The 22,737-nt window shown below is 31.4% G+C and overlaps 1 protein-coding gene across 4 annotated transcripts; it reads right to left on the minus strand.

Moving 5' to 3' along the window:
* Positions 1-427: 427 nt before the first annotated feature.
* On the minus strand, positions 428-22,432 carry LOC127725507 (uncharacterized). Of its 4 annotated transcripts, none has more exons than XM_052232532.1 (9): positions 22,177-22,432; positions 10,139-10,288; positions 7,724-7,897; positions 7,153-7,355; positions 5,829-5,918; positions 5,233-5,288; positions 4,700-4,826; positions 3,133-3,257; positions 428-2,469 (listed from the first exon to the last, which is right to left on the minus strand). In XM_052232532.1, exons 3-9 carry the CDS (start codon positions 7,874-7,876, stop codon positions 2,366-2,368), a joined length of 858 nt encoding a protein of 285 aa, XP_052088492.1. In that variant the 5' UTR covers positions 7,877-7,897; positions 10,139-10,288; positions 22,177-22,432; the 3' UTR covers positions 428-2,365. The 4 variants fall into 4 exon arrangements, with proteins under 4 accessions (XP_052088492.1, XP_052088491.1, XP_052088490.1 ...); XM_052232531.1 differs by lacking the exon at positions 22,177-22,432 and adding an exon at positions 10,854-10,971; XM_052232530.1 differs by lacking the exon at positions 10,139-10,288.
* Positions 22,433-22,737: the final 305 nt, after the last annotated feature.

The raw sequence follows: 22,737 nt of genomic DNA on the forward strand, positions 1-22,737 counted from the left end.
CACCAATGCTTGCTGACAGTAGATAGAAAAGATTAAATCGGGATGAAAAGTGATAAAAAGGGGAACTCTATCTGTACAGGTCGTCTTATCTTTGTTGGCTAGCTAGGACGGCCTTTCTGTCTTTTTTTTTTTAACTTAACTAGCAGTTTCGGTGATTTTTTAAATTGTGTATCCTCTCTTTTTCTGAGTTGTCTCAAACCGTATTATGTCTACGAGAGCTTCCGGTTTTGCATAGACACTTGTCTTACTGTGACCATTTGATGTCTTTGGATTTTGTGTCGTTTGTTTGACCGTGCGAGACCTGCATGAGTAGTAGAGATCGTTAAACACCCACTTGTATTAGTTGTTGTGTTGCTATATATTTAACGCCATATCCCATATCATTTTCATTTATACACTGTTTATGACAAAGGTATTGACAAAGGTATTTTCCAAATATTATTTATTTAACATCTGTCTAAATATATAACTTTTAATACATACATTAAACAATATTTTGTTGTAAAAAGTAACGGATCACAAGATAGTTCATGACATGGTGCATGTAAATACAGTATTTCATCTTAAATATGTGTTTGTCTTATAAATAGAATTAACGCTGTGCCTGCTTTGGGTTCATAGCGGGTAGAACACCCTTTAACTGCCAAATTGATTAATCGTGAGTTTAGTTTTTTAGAATTGTTATTACCGTAAAGTTGAAAACAAAACTATTGTTAAAGTAAGATTTATATAATTATATTATCGGTACAAAATTTACTGCACCAGATGCGCATTTCGACAATAAATGTCTTTTTAGTGATGATCGGGGCCAAAATTGTTGAAAAATCAACCCTTTTACAAAAATTAAAGAGCCGGCCAAACCAAAAAGGACCTAAAGTATACCAAAATCCGGACAAGGAATCATTGTTTTGCTAAGAATTGTCTAGAATTAAACTGTAAAGTTAGGAAATGGTCGATTGAGAGTGTGCGAGACAGGAAGTATTTATAGACCTGCGATCCAAAAAAAAAAATATGCGATCAAAATCAATCGCAAGTAATGTTTGAAATGTTCAATATTTACGAACTTTTTCTGTCAAAACGTTTTTGTGACAGGTTTCGATGATTAGCTTAGTTAATTGTAAGTTTTTGGTAACCTTCTAAGGAATGACAATTATATTTGAATGACAAATCTATCGAGTTGTGCAATTCAGGCGGAGTCATGTTTTAGATTTTCAAAAAGGAGGGGTAAACAACCTGTGAGTATAGGTTTTTTCTGACAATTCCTGCCTGTATACAAAACAACTTGAACGGACAGCTGACTTTTCAACCTTTTCTATTTAAAAAAAAAGTGTCGACCTGCTTTTTAATCTGTGTAATACATATAAAGGATAACAGAATTACAAAAAATGCTGGGCAGTACAATAGACAATACAAAGCACCAACAGCTGACTCCTACGAAAAATACGTACAAAGAAAGACAACTGAAAGAAACTTTAAAAGTATTGCACTGCTCTATCACTAATTCGTCCAAAATTAACATATGCAAGGATTTGTTGCATTGGAGTAATACATAATACATAATACATAATTTTGTTAAGTGTGAGTTATAAGTATAGAAAGAAATCTGATCATTATAGACGTGGCTTCACAAACAAAATGAATAAATATACCATTTTCACATATATGTCGTTTCGTGAATAGTGGTTAGTAACATAATGTTTCAAAATATTTTCACGGAAAAAAATCAATTAAGATTAGCAAGAAGTTAGCATATAATTCTGAAAGGAAGTGAGACTATAGGATATTACTTGATTATCAACGAAAACAGGTTCGTAATATATAACTTAAGCGTCCCTGTCGTTTGAATAAAAACATCGTTATTGCTATAAACTGGAATTAAAAAGTTGACCAACATTATTGTCATCCTATGTTTGTATGATTGACTGATTGTTGCTAGCTTAATGTTCAGTGAAATATTTCATTCATATTTAAGATGAGATCAATTTAACAATTATTTAGATTTTCAAAGTACACAAAAAGAAAACATTTGGCACGTTAGCATTTGTGAAAGCACAGTTCAGTAGGTTGTATTCCAAAAATAAAGATTTATCATTTCCCTTATCAAATGAAATATTCATCTGTATATTAGGTTAATGAGGTCTATAGACAAGAACGTAGCTGTTTGTATTCATTGATGTACTATATTCCTCAGATTATTTAACATAAGAACAAATATTCTGAATATAAATACTTCTTATAAAAAGTGCTGTAGTATATTATAAAATGTCCTATTATTAACAATGCACTGATTATCAATTTTATGCGAACAAAACAACAAATGAACACATGACGGGTAAGGTATCGTTAACAATGTCAACAGCTAGTGCTATACAACTTCCGTTGTCAACCATTTATGTTCTAAAATATCATTCATTGCTATTCTTCTGTCTTCGTCAACTGTGAGCATCTTTGTCAGCAAATCCCTGCATTCTGAAATAATCATAACAAGTGTTTGTATACTACATAACTGTTTTAAAAATCTTAAATTCAGTCCATCGATATTATGATACAGCATACATTTGCGGCAATAATTTAAATCAGATTTTGTGATGATCTTTTAAATACATGTAGCTGAATGCTATCCAAAAAGGCTGTTCGGGTCCTGTTTTGCTTCCGAGTTGGTTCCTTGGTCGAGTAAATTCAATTGCTATCTCAGTATGTATTGTCTTTATAAAATTGTCGGCAAATAAATTTACCATTGTTATAAAAGTACGGGAAAATATGTGCTTCCAGTGAAAATATGTTCTTCCAGTGAAAATATGTTTGTAGTTCGTAACCAGTAAATAGATTTTGAAATTTAACAGGTAAATAGTCTTTTCAGACAATTTAACAACCCATGGCCAGTTTCTTTCTGTATAATAAAAAAAACTCATTGACTGGTATTGTTCTCATAGCCAGTAATAAGTATATACTAGCTATTATAGCCTGTTTTCTAGCCTATACTTTTCTGAGACTAAAAGAGCTAAATTGATCTAATTTTTAAGTTGCACTTTTGTGAATTATATGGCATAGTAAACTAACCTTCAAAAATTACTGCGATAATTTTTATAGTCATGCGAACAAAAGTATGGCGATACGGCATAAAAAACTTACCTTCAGAAATTGTTGCGGGAATTTCACAGCCTTGTAAAATGCTAAAGTATAGGGATACAAAGTTGTTTTTGGATTCCATTGTAAACGGCAAAGTTCCAATCAAAAGGTAAAATAAATTTACCCCCCTGAAAAATAAACATAATTGTATTATACAATACATGTAAAACATAACCCTATTTTTCTTTATATTATATATCGGCAATTAAGAATTTACTCGGATTACACCATTAGTCGGAGTGTACCTGCTATTTTTTGTTAGACCTATCATGGAAAGTGTTTAGTGAAACGTAAACAGAAAATAATTAAAATTGACTATGTAATTTGTTAGTTTGACATTCTTTTTGAAGAAAAAAATCATTATATAAATTCAAAATTCAAAAGTTTACATTGAATGATTACGAAACATCTTATAACTGTCCTATTCAAAGCTCCAACGAACAGAAAATAATCAGATGTTTACTGTTCCTGTTAAAAGAAGACTCTATCAATCACTAAATGATAACAAGCCTAATATGTCTGTTATCACAAGTTTTTAGCCATCAATAATCATGATAATGCTTATACCAAGCTCTATATATCAATAGATTATCAGAATAAAATTGAGAATGGAAATGGGGAATGTGTCAGAGAGACAACAATCCGACCAAAGAGCAGAAAACAATAATGAAGCATATTTTTTCGTTAATTCAAGGCTCTATCTATCAACATATTATCAGAGGCCTATTATTTCTATTAATTCATTGCTCTATCTATCAATTGGTAATCAGAAGCCTAATGTTGATGTTAATTGAAGGCTCTATCAGTCCAAGGAGGTTATAGTGGAACCATCATTGACCAGACATGATAATGAAAAGCCTTTTTTTATCGGACTTTATCTACATATATCTATCAATCATAATCAGAATACGATTTGCACGCCATTCTTAAATTTGAATTTTTGTTTACACTAATTTAAGTAAAGAAATAATGTCTACTTGTTTTTCAAAAGAAAGCTTGTTCATAATCTTCATTCTCTTAACTTATCGTATTCATAAACATATAATTTAATGTTGGATGTAACGCGTCTTCTGATTGGCTGACGTTGTTTTGTTTATCAGCTCATAGACATAATTTTGTCATGTGACCGTGACGTCATCAACGTTTTTTCATGGTTTACTCCGGTTTAAAATGGAATTTAGAATTAAATTATAAGAAATGACTGTAATATTTTTTCTGTCTACTCGAAATAACATAAAAAATGTGGTGCACACTTTAAAATAACACGCTACGCGGGTTATTCAGTGTGCACCACATTTTTGATGTTATTTCTTCATAGACAGAAAAAATATTACAGTCATTCCTTAAAATATTTGATATCATAGAATTAACTTCTTAGTGTACTTTTACTAAAATTTAAAGTTATTATTATAATGAAGGTTAATGTTAATTTACATGACTGTATTTAAAATTTATCATGCAATGGAACTGTAAGAAGATTTCGATAAGTGCATAGATCATATATATAACTGGGAAGAAATAGTTTACTTGATTATTGTAAGGGTTTGTAGATAAGATTGTTAGTACTTACAGACTCCATATATCTGATGCTGTGGTATAGTTTCTTTTACTGAGAACTTCCGGTGCAATGAACGAAGGTGAACCACAAAAGTGAAGTTTATTTTCTATTCCTTCAAGACTGGTACTCAATCCAAAATCTAATCAATGAAAATAAATTTAAAATAAAGATGAATATCTAATTTCTACGCTTATCTTATAACAGGGATGTCAATATCAAAATTTGAAGCTGATTTGGTAAAATAATGAATTTCGGGTACTTTTTATAAACGAAATGTGTTGGTGTATTAATTCATTACTAAACATTTTTACCCGTATTTGAAAGAAAAAACAAAGAAAAGAACAACGCTTTACCCAACCCCAGAAGCTATTATTGTGTATGTATGGAGAACAACCAGAATTCAACATATAAAAAACTTGATTCAATGATGTATTAAGTCAGGTTCGACGTAACGTTACGTCTAAGTCGGATTAGAACTTTGAAAAAAAATGAATGCAAAGAATAAAATAAAGAGGTTTTTAGAATATGATTTTAGAATCGATCACCTGCTATTTTCACTTTTCCATCTTTTTCTAAAACCATGTTATCTAGTTTTAAATCCCTGTGAAATAAAATCATCATTTTTATTCTTATAGTCATTATTTTGTATTTTATATATCAAGCTTTATATATCAGGCTTTTTAAATGTTTGATTTATCCATTTCTTCAATAATTTATTTCATTCGTAATGAAATTAAAAAAAAAAGGTTCGATTTTTTTTTCGTATATGACAGTTTGTCTGCCACACATTCAATAAACTGAAAATATAACTGTTATCAATGCATCTTTATATATGCAAGTAATTTTTATTACATGTATGTTCAAGTTAATTATAATATATGAATTACACCTTAACTGTTTCAGTAATCTATTTACCAGATCAACTGAAAATGTCATTAATTGTAAGAATCTTTTTAAGTCGGTCGATATCTCTTTTTTCTTTTAAGTCTAAAAGTATGTTCTGTTTTGGTCTAATGAGTTATGTCTATTTAAAATGAAGTTGATGGCTGGTTGCCTTGTATTGATTCATGATGGGGCAGCACTTTTACAATCAAGTTTATCCTTCACATATGAATAATTCATTTTGTTTTCTACGAGTTACCTGTGTAAAATGCCTTTATTGTGCATATAGTCTACAGCTGAACAGATCTGTGTCATAATAGATTTACCCTCTGTTTCTTCAATCTGTTTCCTTGAAGACAAGAAAAGTTTGACAGATCTTTATAAATTAGATGAACAAAATTGACTTTCAAAAAAACAATAAGAATAAATATGAAGAATAACTGTTTAAATATATAGATTGGTTAAGATAAAAAAAAATGTAGAAGGCAGACATTAAAGTAACATCTTTGAATATTGTCTTCGTTGGTACTGACATTGATTTTATTTTCAACAGTTTGATACATAACTTAGCAAGTATCGTCAACCAGTTATTAACAGATAATATAATATATGGTCCTACTTGTTGATGATACTTATATGTTGGCATTGCAGAAGATCAAGTTTTTCCAAGACCGCGTATCATGTCTTGACAGTAAACCCGTTGGAATACATCTTCAAGTACATGTGCATGTATTGAAAATAAATCTACAAAATAGCCTTTGACGCCTTTAGAAATGTTGTTTTCATGTTTGAGGTTTATCAATTGATATTTTAGTCCGAACCAACATGATTCATTTGTAAGCTGTTTGTTGTTTTTGTGTGTGCTTGGAACCTGTATATTAAATTTGAGTGGGACTCTTACCCATTGATTATGACAGTTGGTTCTCTGTGGTATAACACAGTCCTTTGGGGATTGAGCGCGCACACCCATGTTTAACCAAGCCGTATTCTATGAGTGCCTGTCCCAAGCCATGAGCCAATAAGCAAGTGGTGTTCGTTGGTTACCTTATTGTTATAGTAAGTCATCCCGTAGCCTTTTATGAGTTACTATGCGGGATACGTTTTGCTCATTGTTGAAGGCCGTACGATGACCTGTAATTGTTGACATCTTTGTTGTATGGTCTTAATGGATAGTTCTCTTATTGTCAATCTCATCACATCTCATTTTTTAATCTTTTCTTTAAATCTATATGTTTTATAAAACATTTGTTAAAGATAGGAAATTGTTTGTAAATCCTTATGTATTATTGTTCCTTTTTAAACAGATATCTTTGGTGATACATATACCACTTTTAAGGGAAAAAAGATTCTTGTATAAATTTCTGTTTGATTTACTTCACCCACCCTTTTGAAGTGTACCTATAATTTGTAAGTAAACTTGTAATTAACATAAAGACGAACGAGTGCAGTAATGGGTTTAAATCACATTTTTTTTTATTCATGGAAGTGTTTTTTTCTCCCATTTCAATTTAAGTTAGTTTCTGGTTCATTATATGGATATACTTGGTTCATAATCACCATTTAAACAATAAATAAATATTTACCTTCGTTTTAAATAATCCTTCATATTTTCTCCTTCAACTAGTTCTAAAACCAGATAAAAATTGCGTCCAGTTTCCATCCACTCCAAACAACGAACAATATTTGGATGGTCTAGACCTTTCTGCACTTTAATTTCACTGCAAAATCGTTTCTTTATTTTCTCCTGCTGCAGAATTGAACTTTTGGGAATTATTTTTATTGCCACCTAGTAAAAAATCAAAAATACAAATTGAAAGCATAATCTTATGTTCACTGTTGAGAAGTCATATTTGTATGATGTTTTCTATAATTCATAACTTTATAACCACTTCCCTATGGTACTATTTAAGTATATTCTGATAATGTAGCCAGCTTCCGAAATGCTAAGTACAAATATACAACCGAAACTCAAGATTAAAATTATCTAAGTCCTGTTTTGTCGGCATGAAATTTATAACATAAGATTCGGGTACAATTTTTTAAAGAAAACAATTAATACACAAATTTGAACAGTTAATTTCTATACATTTTGTATTTGTACATTATTTTTAAATTTGGCATTTGACAAGTTTTCAGACCCGACAAATATCTTACCGTTTGTTCATTCTGTAAATGTTTGCCTTCTCGAACAGTGGAAAACGAGCCTTTTCCCAGAGTTTTTCCTATCTTATAGTTTCCAACCTGCTTTTTGATATCCAATGGTATAAACTGATCCTGGAAAACATCCTCAAACATCGAACAGGCCATTGTTAGGGAAACCAGTCATTTCTGTAAGGCAGAGTAAACATACGAGAACTGATAGTAGTTAGGTAAAGCAGACATAAGTCTGTTCAATAAAGCCAATACAAGAAAGCTTAAGGCTATCGCTGTAGGCAAAATATTTCTTGCTGAAAAACAAACACTGTCTCGTCAATAGCTAACGTCACAGTACCCAAATTGCACCGAGTACCCAAATTGCACCTATTTAGCAATAGAAACAGCGGAAATCTTACAAGTTTTTTTAGAGACTAAACAATTTGTATTTTTATGATTTGACATTATTGCACGTCTTTCAACATAACTAAATATATGAAGATGTGCACAAAATTGTCACTGTATATATCATCAGATGAAGTATTCACTGGAAAAAGTAAAATCTATGGCGACGTTCACTAAAAGGCATCTTTTAAAAATTAGCAAAATAAAACATGTTACAAGCATCAATTTCTTAAAAAGTAAGCATGGACTAATGTCACATTGTTCTAAATATTTGAAGAAATAAAACAAAACATCTGTCATTCGATTTTTAAGTATGTGAATTTATGCAATTTGGGTACTCCTCATTATAGAATCATGGATCGTTTGGAGGTCGGTTCAATCCCATTTTTCTATGATTCAATATGGATTCAAAATTAAATTGGTGGAACTATATAGTAAATAAGAATACATCTACAAAATAAACCCAGAATGGAAACTTTTGTCGGGATCATAAGTAAACGTAGGTGAAAAAACTGTCAAAATAGGTGCAATTTGGGTACTCTCACGTTAGGCATAAAACAAGCCGTGTATGTAAAACAACAAGACATATTAAATCACTTAAGTATATCTACGCCACTCTGGGGGTTCTAATGATACATAAAGTTATGATGAAGGAGTTTATCGGCAATAAGAACATTTCCCTTTGATCTTACTGCCTAACATTTTCAACATCATGGACAGGACTTGATACTCTAGTTCAAATGAAAAGTAAAAAAACAACCTTATTAACAAAAAAAAACATTAACAAACAAAAAATTTTAACCGACGACAACCAAGGACAAACACTGACTTGGGACAGGCATTAGGCAATGACGTCATGTATCAGTGCAGCAACATCACGTGTTCATGTCCGTCCGCTTCAATTTATCAATGCACGCGACTTCATTCGTACAACCGAACAACTATCCCAACGTTTTGTACGCGTAAAAGTAGTTTTACTTCTTATTTCATTTTACTTCATATTGTCATCCAAAAAATAAAATACAGTTAGGACAAATTGCCGATAAAAAGAATAGTGGCATTTTATTTTTTGATACTGACTTCATTAGCTCGAATATCCATTCAGAAAACAAAAGCAAATAAACACTAGATTTGCCATTGCAAGCAATAGCGGATGGCACCCTTCCCACATTGCCACTAAACTGCAGCCATTTTGAAAATTAAAAACAGTCAAAGCACTTAAATGCATTACAACAAATTTGTCTGTAAATTTTCGGAAAATTTGTAACATTTTTTATTTTTTTTTATTTTTGCAGTTTCCATGGCAACGGCGGCCATTTTGGAAATTCCGAAGTCCAAAGTCTTATCTCCAATTGTCAGTTACCATTTAGTTTCATTTAGTTTAGACCATTTTGAAATTTTTGGATATTTTTGCTGTTTCCATGGTTACGGTGTCCATTTCGAAAATTCCAACAACAGTTGCAACATTGACTTATGTCATGTTATATATTCATGATGTTTCTTTGAGTTTGATCTTATATTCCTTTAGAAAATGCTGGTTTGATGTTTTTTTCCATAGGGTCAATGTTAAACTTTTCTCCAGTTTCCATGGCAATGGCAGCCATTTTGAAAATTCCAAGTACTGTTGGTACCTCAGGGCATCACTACCAACATTTACATAAACTTTCAAGAGATTGCCTCTTATAACGAAAGATTTAGAATTTGCATTTTTTTTCACATTTTTTCAGTTTCCATGGCAACGGCAGCCATCTTGATGATGCCATACCCCGATTGCACAATTTTATATAGTGGTCTACATTATGGTATAGTTCCATCAATATTGTTCAAGCCAATTCTGAGAAATAGCATGGACAAAAAAGTGTGGAAGAATAAATATAATAATAAGAAAAAAAAGAAACGAACAATAACAATATGTCACCCCAACTCGGTTGAGGGTGCCATAATTACGTTTTATGAACCTTTTAAAAATGTGTACCGTGTAGCTTCTTCGACAAAAGACAGAAATTGGAAAAAACGTTAATGCACACTTACATGAACTTGTACAACAAATAAAGATCATCAAAGCCTCAATCACGTCCGTAGAAAATATCCCTGCAGCTCATGTAACTATGTATTTTAACATGTATTTTTCACCAAACTATCACTCCGTGTTCTCACATCATTAATGTCATAAATTCCAATCTGAATACGATACATAGACCAAAGTAAACTACAAGTAGCGTGAAGCACGCCCTAAATTACTAAGTCTTCATAACTTTATTGTCAATACACAAATATTTTAAAGTTTCAAATGCGAACTCGTTTTCAGTTAAGTATCCGGCTTATAATGAAGACCAATGTAATGGACTTACACATACCGTTATTCTTTGATATAGGTTGTCAATAAACCGTCATTTGTATATGAAAGACATTTGAACCCATCTATAGTTTATCATTAAATATTTCCATATCATATTTACATGTGTATTTACAATTTAGAGTTATTTACAAAAGGGCATTTAAATTTCTTTAAATGGATCCGACTTTTCACATCAATGTTTAATAACTGAAGTTTGTTATAAAATTAGGAATTTAACAAAAACATTTTATTTTGCAGTAAACCTGTTTCATAACATAATTATGTTAAGTAAAAAATACAGCGGTAATCTCCCAGATTAACCTTCCTTTAATTTTTGTGAATAAATATTTGTTATAAAATTCTTATAAATATGAATCCGATTAAACAAATATCGACTAGTATACATACAAGGTTACATAACATCAGCTACTTCCATTTGTGGTGCAATTGTATAATTATATTCGTTAAAATTATTAACTTTCTTTCTTCCTGTAATTTGGTACAAATGTAGTCGGGTAGAATACTTTATGGTGATGTAATTGTTATCCTTTTTCTCATTACAAGCAAAAAGTAATGGGATATGTTTATTGAATCATGTTATTTACACAAAATCCTTACACGCAAGCACAAACAGAAAAATAACATTAGTTTTTTTTTTACTATTTTTCGTCTCAATATTGCAATGAGGGCTTCAACAAGGAGCATAAGATATCATCTCATAGCAATTTTATATAGCGATTAATGGCGTCAGTTTGGGCAAAATTAGTCGCAAGATGTCGATAACGTGCATTGAAAACTGTTTAAGATGCGACGTAATAACTGTAAAAAAAATGATTTGTGTATCAATATCCAATTGAAACTACTATTGTATAAAAATAAGAAGATGTGACCTATGATTGCCAATGAGACAACTAGAATGTGTTTTTTTTTAAAGTTGTGGGGACGATGCCAATGTAAATGATTTGCTAATCAAAGGTTAGAGAGAAACAAATATCTCTTGTAAGAAAGACCAACAGAAGGTCAGAGTGAAACATATACATGTATCTATTGTAAGAAATGAGTTAGGAAAGTAATACATCAGTCTAATTCAAATTATTTACAATTCCAATTATGAATTTTTTTCTGAACAATATAGAAATTTAATGTACTTGTTATGACTGGAAGACTTTCTTTGACAGATACAAAGATTGTATATTATATAGAATGTCAATCTAACAGTAGGGTATCTCGGGTGAAATCGATTTTAATTTTGTGTAAATAACCTAATTGCTAGTACTGAAGGTTCAAATTTATTGTTAAATAAAATAAAATAAGATAAAAAAATATTAGCCGAGGTGTCTAATTGAAAAACAACATCGTAGAATCTGGACGATTGATAGCCTGACGTATTGTATATTTTACACTTTTTGAATTCCTAATGTTGATCTCTGAAAGTCTTTTAAATTTTTGTCGTTGGGTTGATCTTATCTTACGTATACCATACAACGCCTGTCTTAAACAGTTTTGTTTGTAATGTTTATCCAAATTTTCGACAGTGTTTCTATTGTTTCAAACCTTCGAGGGAATTATCAAATTTTAACAACAATTTTTCTACATTCTTATTGACATAAAAGTTAACATCAATTTTGTTGGATTGTATGGTCAGTTGTAGTGTTCAATATTTGTTTGTAATTCTTGGGATCCTTTCTTGTAATTATATATCAAAATATAAAACACTTTATTGCATTACATTGACGATGCAAAAATCTTTCCTTTTCTGCCAGAATTGTGTTTTAAATGGAATCGCTTATTTAGAAATTTCAGGACCGGAAAATTACCAAAAATATTATTGAGGTTTACAGAGCAATGCTTGAACTTTCTGTGTGCTTTTATGTTTGCATTATTTTTTTTTTATATAAAACATTGTCGTTTTAATTAGTTGTGTCATGTAAGTAAGTTTTTAGGAAACCTTCAAGAGATTATGCATAGGGTAATTCAATTCACTTCATGTTTTTAAAATTAAAACTGAAATTGGGCCATTTACATGCATAGTTTTCTATCATATACCTTCCAGATTTACTCAAAATTTCATGGAAATTGAAAATACTACAGATTAAACAGAATTTGCAACTAGGTACATGTACAATATCACATAAAAAATGGTAGATTTACAAATGTATTAAGGGACTGGATTGTGACTGGACTTGGACTCCTGTCGACTTAATTTCTATTCCACATAACTCGTTGACTATGTTAATACGTGAAGTGACTCGTCACCTGTCCATATAAGTTAAACGTATCATAATCAAAATACAAAAAAAACAATATCTTCCAACAATACATTAATGTTATTACAGTCCCAGTTTTCGACTTTGTGGACACAGCTTAGGTAAACACCAGTGACAACTCTTTAGGGTGATATCGGAGAATCTAAACTTCTATTTTGTATATATTAAAACACTATAAAAAAAACTATGAAAAATGAGATTTCATGCTTTATAAATATGCGTCTATAAACTAAACGTGTATATGCGTGTAAACTGTCGTTTAAAGAACGGTTAACAATAAATCATTTGCTAAGGTGTTTCTTAGGATTGATATATTTTCGTTATGGAATATAAAGTTTTGAAATAAAAATTTATGCTGCGTTCACGCGTAATTCGAATTCGGTTCGCATTAACTAATTCGAATTAGTTTAATTCACATTCGAAACGTTTTACGTCCAAATGTAAATTCTAATTCGAATTGAAATGCGCGTCAAATTCGCTTTACTATCCAAACGACGTTAACTTTTAATTCGTATCAACAAAAACGCATTTCTAATGCGATTTGGATAATGCGATTTAGCGAATTCGAATCAATTCGAATTAAAAAAGAAGAGTGTGTGAACGCGATTAGCGAATTCGATTCGCATTCGATGCGAATTCAATTCGAATTAAATGTACGTGTGAACGAGGCATAAATCATTGGGTAGAGTAACACGTTTGCAATAGTCCTTTCTATAAATTGTTTTTATTGCAGTCACGTGAAACAAAAATAATTTTCCGGTTTCATGAGACTTTAAAGAAATAAACCGAGGTTAATTGAAAAGAACGCGATTTTGGTCCAATGTAAATAATAAAATGACGTTTGTCCTTATGTTGTGCTGTTACACCACTGTGCAAGGTTAGGGGAGGGTTGGACGTTCATAATAATGTTTAAACCTGACTTTTAAAGTCAGTGGTTGTCGTGTGTTGCTGCCTGAAATATTTGTATTTCGTTTATTGTTTTGTCACAAATCAGGCCTTTATTTTTTTTCGTTTAAATTGTTCCACATTTGACATATCTAGGTCTTTTGTAGCGGACTATACGGTGTGGGATTTTCTCATTGTTGGAGTCCGTACGGTGACCGATAGTTGCTGAAATCCGCTTCTCTTGGGCGCTATTGGATAGTTGTTTCAAACTAAATCATACCACATCTTCTTTTTTATATTATTCCTCGCCTTTGATACAGATGACATATATTTATCAATAAAAAAAAATCCTATATAGATGTTTCTCTGTCTAATCTAAGAAATTGCTAATTGGTTTTTAAAATTAAAAATATAACACTAGATTTACAATTTTTTTCTTTGGGTAGCTGTCTCATTGTCGAAAACAAACATATTGATAATCCATGATCTATACCGACTAAAATGTATCATACATTTATTTTAAGATTCAGAATGCTTTCAGCATATCAAGTACAATCAACATACATGTAAAAATTAAATACAAACTACTTACAGATATCCGCTCGCCACGATATAGCCATTTGTGCTGAGGCGGAGTAAAGCAAACACCAATCAATCAATATACTTACAGAACAATAAACTGCCAATGAAATATACTTTATCACTTAGCTCCACTTACACACAACAAAAACGAACAACATCAGCATCTTAAAATTCGATTTTATTTTTCCAATGTGAAGAAGGATCGCTGTTAGATGCTTTACGTAATATCTAGATATTAAAACATTTGCAGTTCGTTACGTTATTATTAATTATGTTTTAAGACCACCCGCTGGTTCATTAAGTTTAATTATTTAATGTTTCATGTTTACAGCCGATTAATTGATTAGGTATTTAAAAAAAACTAATAGCCTATTCCGTCAGGTGACTCAGAGATATTTATGTCTAAACATTTTAAAAGAAACGGAAAATGTTATAAGTACTTAACGCATGTGTTATAAAAAAAAAACAAATTTTACCTGACTTGAAAAATATGCCTTTATTTTATGTCATGATAGGAGAATCTCTTAAGACTTACAACAAAAAGTGTGAAAAGGCCTGTAGGTCGTTTATCATGAAATAGTACATCATTAGGTATTTATTCTGCAATTTACTATGCTATATTTCACAATACAATGGATTTTGTTTGCTATAAAAAAAAAAGTGGGACAAGACCTGTAGGCTGTTTATCTTGAAAAAAGTACATCATTATGTATTTTTCTGCAATATACAATAATGTTATATTTTATAATACAATGGCATTGCTTGTTATAAGCATAACACATCTTAATGACTTTTAAATTCCGAAAACATTTTTTACATTATAAAAATTGTCTTTTAATCAGGTCATATATACCCGAGTGGACTAGCAGTCTTATGTAAGAACAGTGTGATTATAAAATTAAGAGTGTTACGAGAATCAAAGCAATTGCAAAAGATTAGTTAACGTTTTATTTTTAAAATTTATTATAACAACTAAATATTTAATACTTTTGAGTTCGGATACACTAGGATATAACGTAGACATGAGATTATTTAATGGAATATACAATCTGTTAATGCTGATACATTTTCTAAAGCCTGAGAGTTATCAGATTCTTGAATATATTGATACGGCATAATCCACTAGTGGGATATAAAAAGCATTTCAATCTCCAATTTCACTAAATTAAAATAGGAGACATTTTATCACTTAATAGATATTTTACATCCATAAAGAAAAATATGTTTCAGTATAGAAATAAAAAGATGTGTTGTGATTGCCAATGAGACGGAGAGTTCCACCAGACACCAAATGACGTTACAGTTAGCAACTAAAGGTCACCTACGATATTTTTCAAACAATGAATAAAACTAATACCGCATAGCAAGCCATAAAAGGCCCGACATGACACATGTAAAACAATTCAATCGAGAAACTAACGACCTGATTTATATATGAAATAATAAACAAAAATAGATATGGTAAACAACACCAAACGACAACCACTGAAATTAGGCCCCTTACTTGGGACAGGCACATACATAATGTGGAGGGGTTAAACATGTTTTGCAGGTGCTTACTCACACCTTCCTCCTCTCCATACCTGGGACAGTGGCGTAACAACACAACATAAAACAAAACTACACAAAATACGTTTAAAAAGGTTAGACTCATCAGCATATTAGCACCAACAAAAAAAAAACTAGCAAAAAGTCACAAAGTACTGATCAGTGAGTACTAGCAGCTACTGAAAGTTAGTTTAAATCCAATAACATCTGATAAAAAATCATGTAACAAATACATCCATATTAATCAATACCCATCCATTGATTTAGTGTAAAGACGTCATAAACAGTCAGAGAAAAAGAGGGTCCTGTGAAATGCAGAAATGTAAATATTGATAGAAGTAGGACCGTAAATGTTTATAGCTGTATAACAAAAAAAAATATGTTTTAATTTACTGATAACAAAATCATTCTGGTTCATTTCATTAATGTTAGATTATTTTTAATGGTGGAAATGGTCACTTTGCATAGCTAGAGTACTGGTAATGTTAATCTTCATTAGTTAATCATTCAAAACGTATTAAACTTTTCTCAATCTAATTGTCGAAAGTACTATATTAAGTAGTATATGTTCATGAAGTCCTAACATTCACCTTTCTGAATTTATAGTACTACTGGTAATTTCATTTATCATATTATATAAGCGTGTTTTTAGCTGTCTTACACAATCGGCAAACACATTAAACGGACTAAATTGAAAGTTCTGATTTTAATCAGTTTGGTCCACACCATATTCTTTTGATTTCCAAAATATTTACACTAGACCCTATGGATATAAAAATAAGGAGATGTGGTATGATTGCCAATAAGACAACTATCCATCCAAGTTCAATGAAGTGGATGTAAGCAATTATAGGCAAGCGTATTGCCTTCAACAATGAGAAAACCCAATACCGAATAGTCGGATATAAAAGGCCCCGACATGAAAAATATGGAATAATTCAATTGAGAAAACTAACGGCTTAATTTATAACAAAATAATTTACGAAAAACAAATATGACAGACATAAACCAACGACAACCACTGAACTACAGGCTCCTGACTTGGGACAGGCACATAAAGAATGTGGAAATATTGAACATGTTTGAAGGCGCCAACCCTCCCCCAACCTGGGACAGTGGTGTAACAGTACATAAGAACAAACTATAAAAAATCAGTTGAAAAGGGCGTAACTCACCAGGTCGATACAAAGCAGAAAACATCAAACAAAAACACAGACCGGGCGTGGCAGGGTATTCATACATCCATAACAACAAAAGACACACAGTACAGATCTGAGAGTACTCGCAGTTACTGACAGCTAGTTCAAAGTCAATAACAACTAATAAACAAAATCATGTTTCTAAGACTAATATGTATTGTTTTGTAATATTTTAAGGTATACAATGATATGCCCATCTACTCTAAAAGAATATAGTCATTATATATAAACTACTGTTTTATCAACAACTACAACAACAACTAAACAAAATATATATAAAAAGGGGGGTCCATCACTCAATCGAGTGAGTGGAAATCCCCAGGTTATCCAATAGAGAAAGGCTCTCGAAGAGTTATAACTGTTTAGACGAAAGACGTGTAAACATATAAATAAAATGATATGTAAAGGCAAAAAGAAAAGATGTAATCATATTGTTCAGAAAGACAAATATTTTGACACAATAAACAACCTACGTCTGTATTTTTTATGATACATGCATAAACATCGTTTTGATTCATTTAAAGTGCCAAAATATTTGCGTATCCACATGTACGCAATAAAAAAATGTTTCGTATATTCTTAAATATCTATTTTCGCTATCGTTGTACAAATCTTAATTATTGTAATCTCATTTAACGAATTAATAACGGGTCTGGACTAACATGAGCATCAGGACGGGTGCCACATATGGAACAGGATTTGCTTAACCTCCGAAGCACATACGATCACCATCGGCTTTTAGTGGGGTTCCTGTTACTCAGTCTATAGTTTTCTGTGTTGTTTTGTGTAGACTATTTTTGTCGTTTGGTCGTTTTTTGTGTTTTGCTATGGCGTTATCAGTTTGACTTATCATGAGTTTGACTATCCCTTTGGTATCTTCCGCCACTCTTGCACAAATCGTAAGACTTGTTTTAAGACTTGTGTATATTTTCCTGTGTATGTAGCATTTCTAGCCGATCCGTATGTTCGCTGTTTGGTTGTGTTATAAGATTGATTTATATAGTGACAGTTCATCATGTTTATGAAGACCCTGTAGTAAATGTATATATAAAAATGATCCAACACACCAAAAATGGCCAAGAGGTGCATACAACTTATAACACAATGTTACAGTTTATCTCAGGAAAAAGTGAAGGTAAATTTTGCACTTGAGAACTTGTACTTCTACATTTTCTTACTTCATGAAGCTTTTTTACCGGATTTTGCTAAGAAAACGATAACATTATTTAAAAAATTGAAATAACTTCCTAGTTCGAAACAATATAAACTTAATAATTCGGCAATATAATTTCTACTTATACTATTTTGAGTCATATTTCTTCTTTGAGGTTACTCTGTCTTTGGTATAACAAGCATACAGTTGCTATTTTGCATAATTACTACAAAACGGTATAGTAAATTGGTATGTAATGATATTTTGGTTTATATAGGTGCGCATGATGCCATTATACTAAAGTATCATCGCTACTGGAAATCGGTACCAACGAAGTTGAGAGAGAGGACAGAAAGGTACGAATTTAATTATTTAATTCATTCTCATCTATTTTATTATGTTTAAAGCTCATGACGTGATTTTCTAACGTATGCTGCTTGTATATTTCATGCCAACAAGATTTTATATCATACTACAAAATGAAGCACCTGGTAGTCTTGGTAACCTGTGGCATGGTAGGAGTCTGTAATTCAGTGGTTGTCGTCGGTTCATGCCCGTCATTACTTTTGGTAAACTGAATTTTTATACGGCCGTTAGTTTCCTTGTTTGAATTGTTTCACATATTCCTGTCAGCGAAATACCTATCATCTTAATAAAGTTACACCTTTTGGAAAAACAAAAAACAAATACAAAATTAACTCCTCGTGCTACTTTTAGTGTTAAAACAAGTGGAAGTCTTATTTGTTAGATCAATTCATTTCCTTGGACACAAAGCAAACTGTAGGCATTTAATGATATTATTCATGCAAATGTAGTACGAACAGAAAAGACGGACACTCCAGTCAAAGACAATCCCCTTCTGCCAAACACCTTTACTTTTATTTTTGGATCCTGAGAATGCACAGTTAAAACAATTTTTTTTTGTGTTACTAGTATTAAGGGACTTTCGAAAATTCACCGGCACAACCAATACGACAATAGCTGTACACCCTGACACCCAATAACACAATTATTATACTTATATATAACGACATAAATATATTTTTAATTGTGATCATTAAATGGAAGAAATATTTGTCTTTCAAAATACAACTTCCATTTAAAGAGTACCAACGACGTGTGACAAGAAAACAAAATCTACCAAATCACGCAGAGTTTTGGCTAAATTTTGTCCTTTTGAGAACACTGCAACTCTTACCTGCAGTAAAGCAGCTGGCCTATACCAATAACCCTTATACTGAATTCAATACATTTCACTTTAAATAAACATGGTACCAGAATGCCAACTCAGCACGTTCAGCGAAATACACTTATAAGTGTTCGTAATGTAGCAATGGAGTACAATTTAAAACAGTAACTGCACTATACAGACTTCCTCTTAAGATCTAAAATTCAGTATACAATTATATTCTAGGCAGTGTTTTAGTTCACTTTTTCTTGTGAAATACTATTAAAAAAAAATAAACATAGAATGCTAAACGTATGTTTTAAGATAATCATTTCAAATTAAGAAGATTAATTTCATGTCTAAACAGATAATGAATAATCTCACTTATTGTCATTTTTAATAACAAAAATGATCCAAAGTTTTTCTCAAAAGTTTGACTTATGTTTGGAAGTGGGAAAATGTTCCTCTGTTTAACAGGAAATCTCCAAAGATCTCTTGGCACACAGTATATTCCGTACAGTGAGTGTATGCAAACTGTCGATAAGATTCCAATCAATCTTTCTACTTTTAGAATCCTTATTAGCATAACACATTTACCATTAAAATAAAGCACTAACAATGTCGTTAAATTCAAATAAAAAAAAAGATATTAATGTAACTTCGATCTAAAGTCCAAAATATCCGTTTTTGTCGAGCCTGCGACTTTTGTCGCAAAAGCGAGACATAGCGATCCTACATTCCGTCGGCGTCGTCGTCGTCGTCGTCGGCGGCGTCCACAAATATTCACTCTGTGGTTAAATTTTTTCAATTTTTTATAACTTTCTTAAACTATCCTGCATTTCAACCAAACTTGGACAGAAGCTTGTTTATGATCATAAGATAGTATCCAGAAGTAAATTTTGTAAAAAAAAAAATCCTGCTTATCCGTATTTTACTCATAAATGGACTTAGTTTTTCTGTCAGTTAATATTTACATTCACTCTGGTTAAAGTTTTTCAAATTTGTATAACTTTCTTAAACTATCCTAGATTTGTAACAAACTTGGACAGAAGCTTGTTTATCCGTATTTTACTCATAAATGGACTTAGTTTTTCTGTCAGTTAATATTACATTCACTCTGTGGTTAAAGTTTTTCAAATTTTTATAACTTTCTTAAACTATCCTAGATTTGTAACAAACTTGGACAGAAGCTTGTTTATAATCATAAGATAGTATCCAGAAGAAAATTTTCTAAAAAAAAAAATCCTGTGTATCCGTATTTTACTCATATATGGACTTAGTTTTTCTGCCAGTTAACATAACATTCACACTGTGGTTAAAATTTTTCAAATTTTAATAACTTTCTTAAACTATCCTGGATTTGTACCACACTTGGACAGAAGCTTGTTTGTGATCATAAGATAGTATTCAAAAGTACATTTTGTTAAAACCTGTTTATCCGTATTTTACTTATAAATGGACTTAGTTTTTTCTGCCAGTTAACATTACATTCACTCTGTGGTTAAAGCTTTCAAAATTTTAATAACTTTCTTAAACTATCCTGGATTTGAACCAAACTTGGACAGAAGCTTGTTTATGATCAAAAGCTAGTATCTAGAGGGAAATTTGGTAAAAATATATTTCCTGTTTTTCCGTATATTACTTATAAATGGACTTAGTTTTATTCCAGTTAACATTACGTACAGTCTGCAGTTAAAGTTTTTAAAACATTTATTAAATTAATCACAAACCTTCTTGGATTTTTACCAAACTTGAACAGAACTTCTTACAATCAAAAGATAGTATCTAGAGGAAAATTTTAAATATTTTTTTCCCCATTTTTGTTGAGCCTGCGACTAACAGCAAAAGTAGGCGAGACATTGGGTTCCGCGGAACCCTTACGAATTTTTTTCTAATTTGTTACCTAATTTTTAACCTGATTTAGAGCTGTAACTTTAAGTATGTTGTATATAGTCGTATTACAATGGGGAAGGAGGGACTCGGTGAGCGAGTGGACTATGTAGTTCAATTACTGAATCCCTATCTTGTCAACACTGAGGTTGTGGCTTCGAACCTCGCACTAACAGAAGCTTTAGATTCCAAACTTAATTGACTAAGATTGTCAGCTTTTCTGTCAAAGGTCGGTGATTTTCTCCAGCTTTCTCCACCAATGTAAACTAACCGCTTCCAAATAACCAATAATGCTAAAAGTGGCGTTTAACACCAACAATCAATCAATCAATCTGTACAATGGATACATTTTTCTTGCATAGGACAAATTGTTTAATGACGATATATTTATAACTAAGTAGAATATAATCTGTGATTGAACAGTACAGATGACATATCATAGGATCGTAAGAGAGTATACTTATAATTATATATTTGCTATTTCGTATATCAAAAAAAAAAATGCTCATGCAAGGATATTTATACCACACCCCCTTGACATTATAAAGAATAGTGGTGATTAATCTCAATGACATCTTTACATACAGTAGCAGTTGATTGGAAGACGCCGTACACCGCTTTGCAATTTACTTACAGTAAATGTTAATTGTTTTGTTCATTACAGTTTAAAAAGATCATTCGTAGCAAAATTTCAGCGAATATAAAGTCATAATGTCATATTTTTGAAATTCAGCTAGAAAAAGAGTGAACAACAATGTATGTCCTGTGTGAAGACGGTAGGCGATGAACCTGAAAATTGCCAGGCTCCAGGTGTACAATTGGGGAAAAAAAACAGAAAACTTGTTTTGTACTTGCAGGCATAAAAACTAAAGCAGCGTAGAAAGGAAAATGAATTCATAAGCCTTTCACTTTATCAAATTGGTAGATATGGTTTTTATGAAAGAAATCTTACCTTGTTAATTATTTTCGTCCTCGCTCTCTGCTTAATTGGTACCCAATTTCCGGTGGCGATGATACAGTGGTAATGAAAACGACTTACCTGACCGACGTTAAGAGTGATCGATCCGATATCAGCATACTCCCGGGTAACCTGGACTCTTTCAAAATGTTATCTAAGTCATCAAAATAATATACAATCAACTACTGGCATACAGTCCATTGAAAACTTGTTAAATTGAGTTGATTATCAATGGTATGATTTATTGCTGTTACTTGTCAACACCTCGCAAACGATCCAAATATTTACTGTTTGTATTGACTTGAAATGGGTTCAATTTACCATACACACCTATGTAATGAGTGCATTATATTTATTTATTTCGGCAGTAAATAATTGAATGGTGCATTGAATTAAACGTACTCATGTCTAACGGTATTTAAACTGAATGAAATATATTGTTATACTTTTAAATCAAGGGTTGGTATAGTAAACTATCGATCATTATTGGTAAAGATACATATAAGTCCAATATAACCTTTAATTGCATGATCAAAATGATTTAAGTTGAAAGTTAGTTAATAAAGTGTAATTAATGCGATTTAACTTCCTGTTGGGAAATGTAAAATATTTACTGTGAAGGATTTTCATTGATAAATCACA

Source organism: Mytilus californianus, unplaced genomic scaffold (genome assembly GCF_021869535.1).
Source record: "Mytilus californianus isolate M0D057914Y unplaced genomic scaffold, xbMytCali1.0.p SCAF_15, whole genome shotgun sequence".
Taxonomy (NCBI): Eukaryota; Metazoa; Mollusca; class Bivalvia; order Mytilida; family Mytilidae; genus Mytilus; species Mytilus californianus.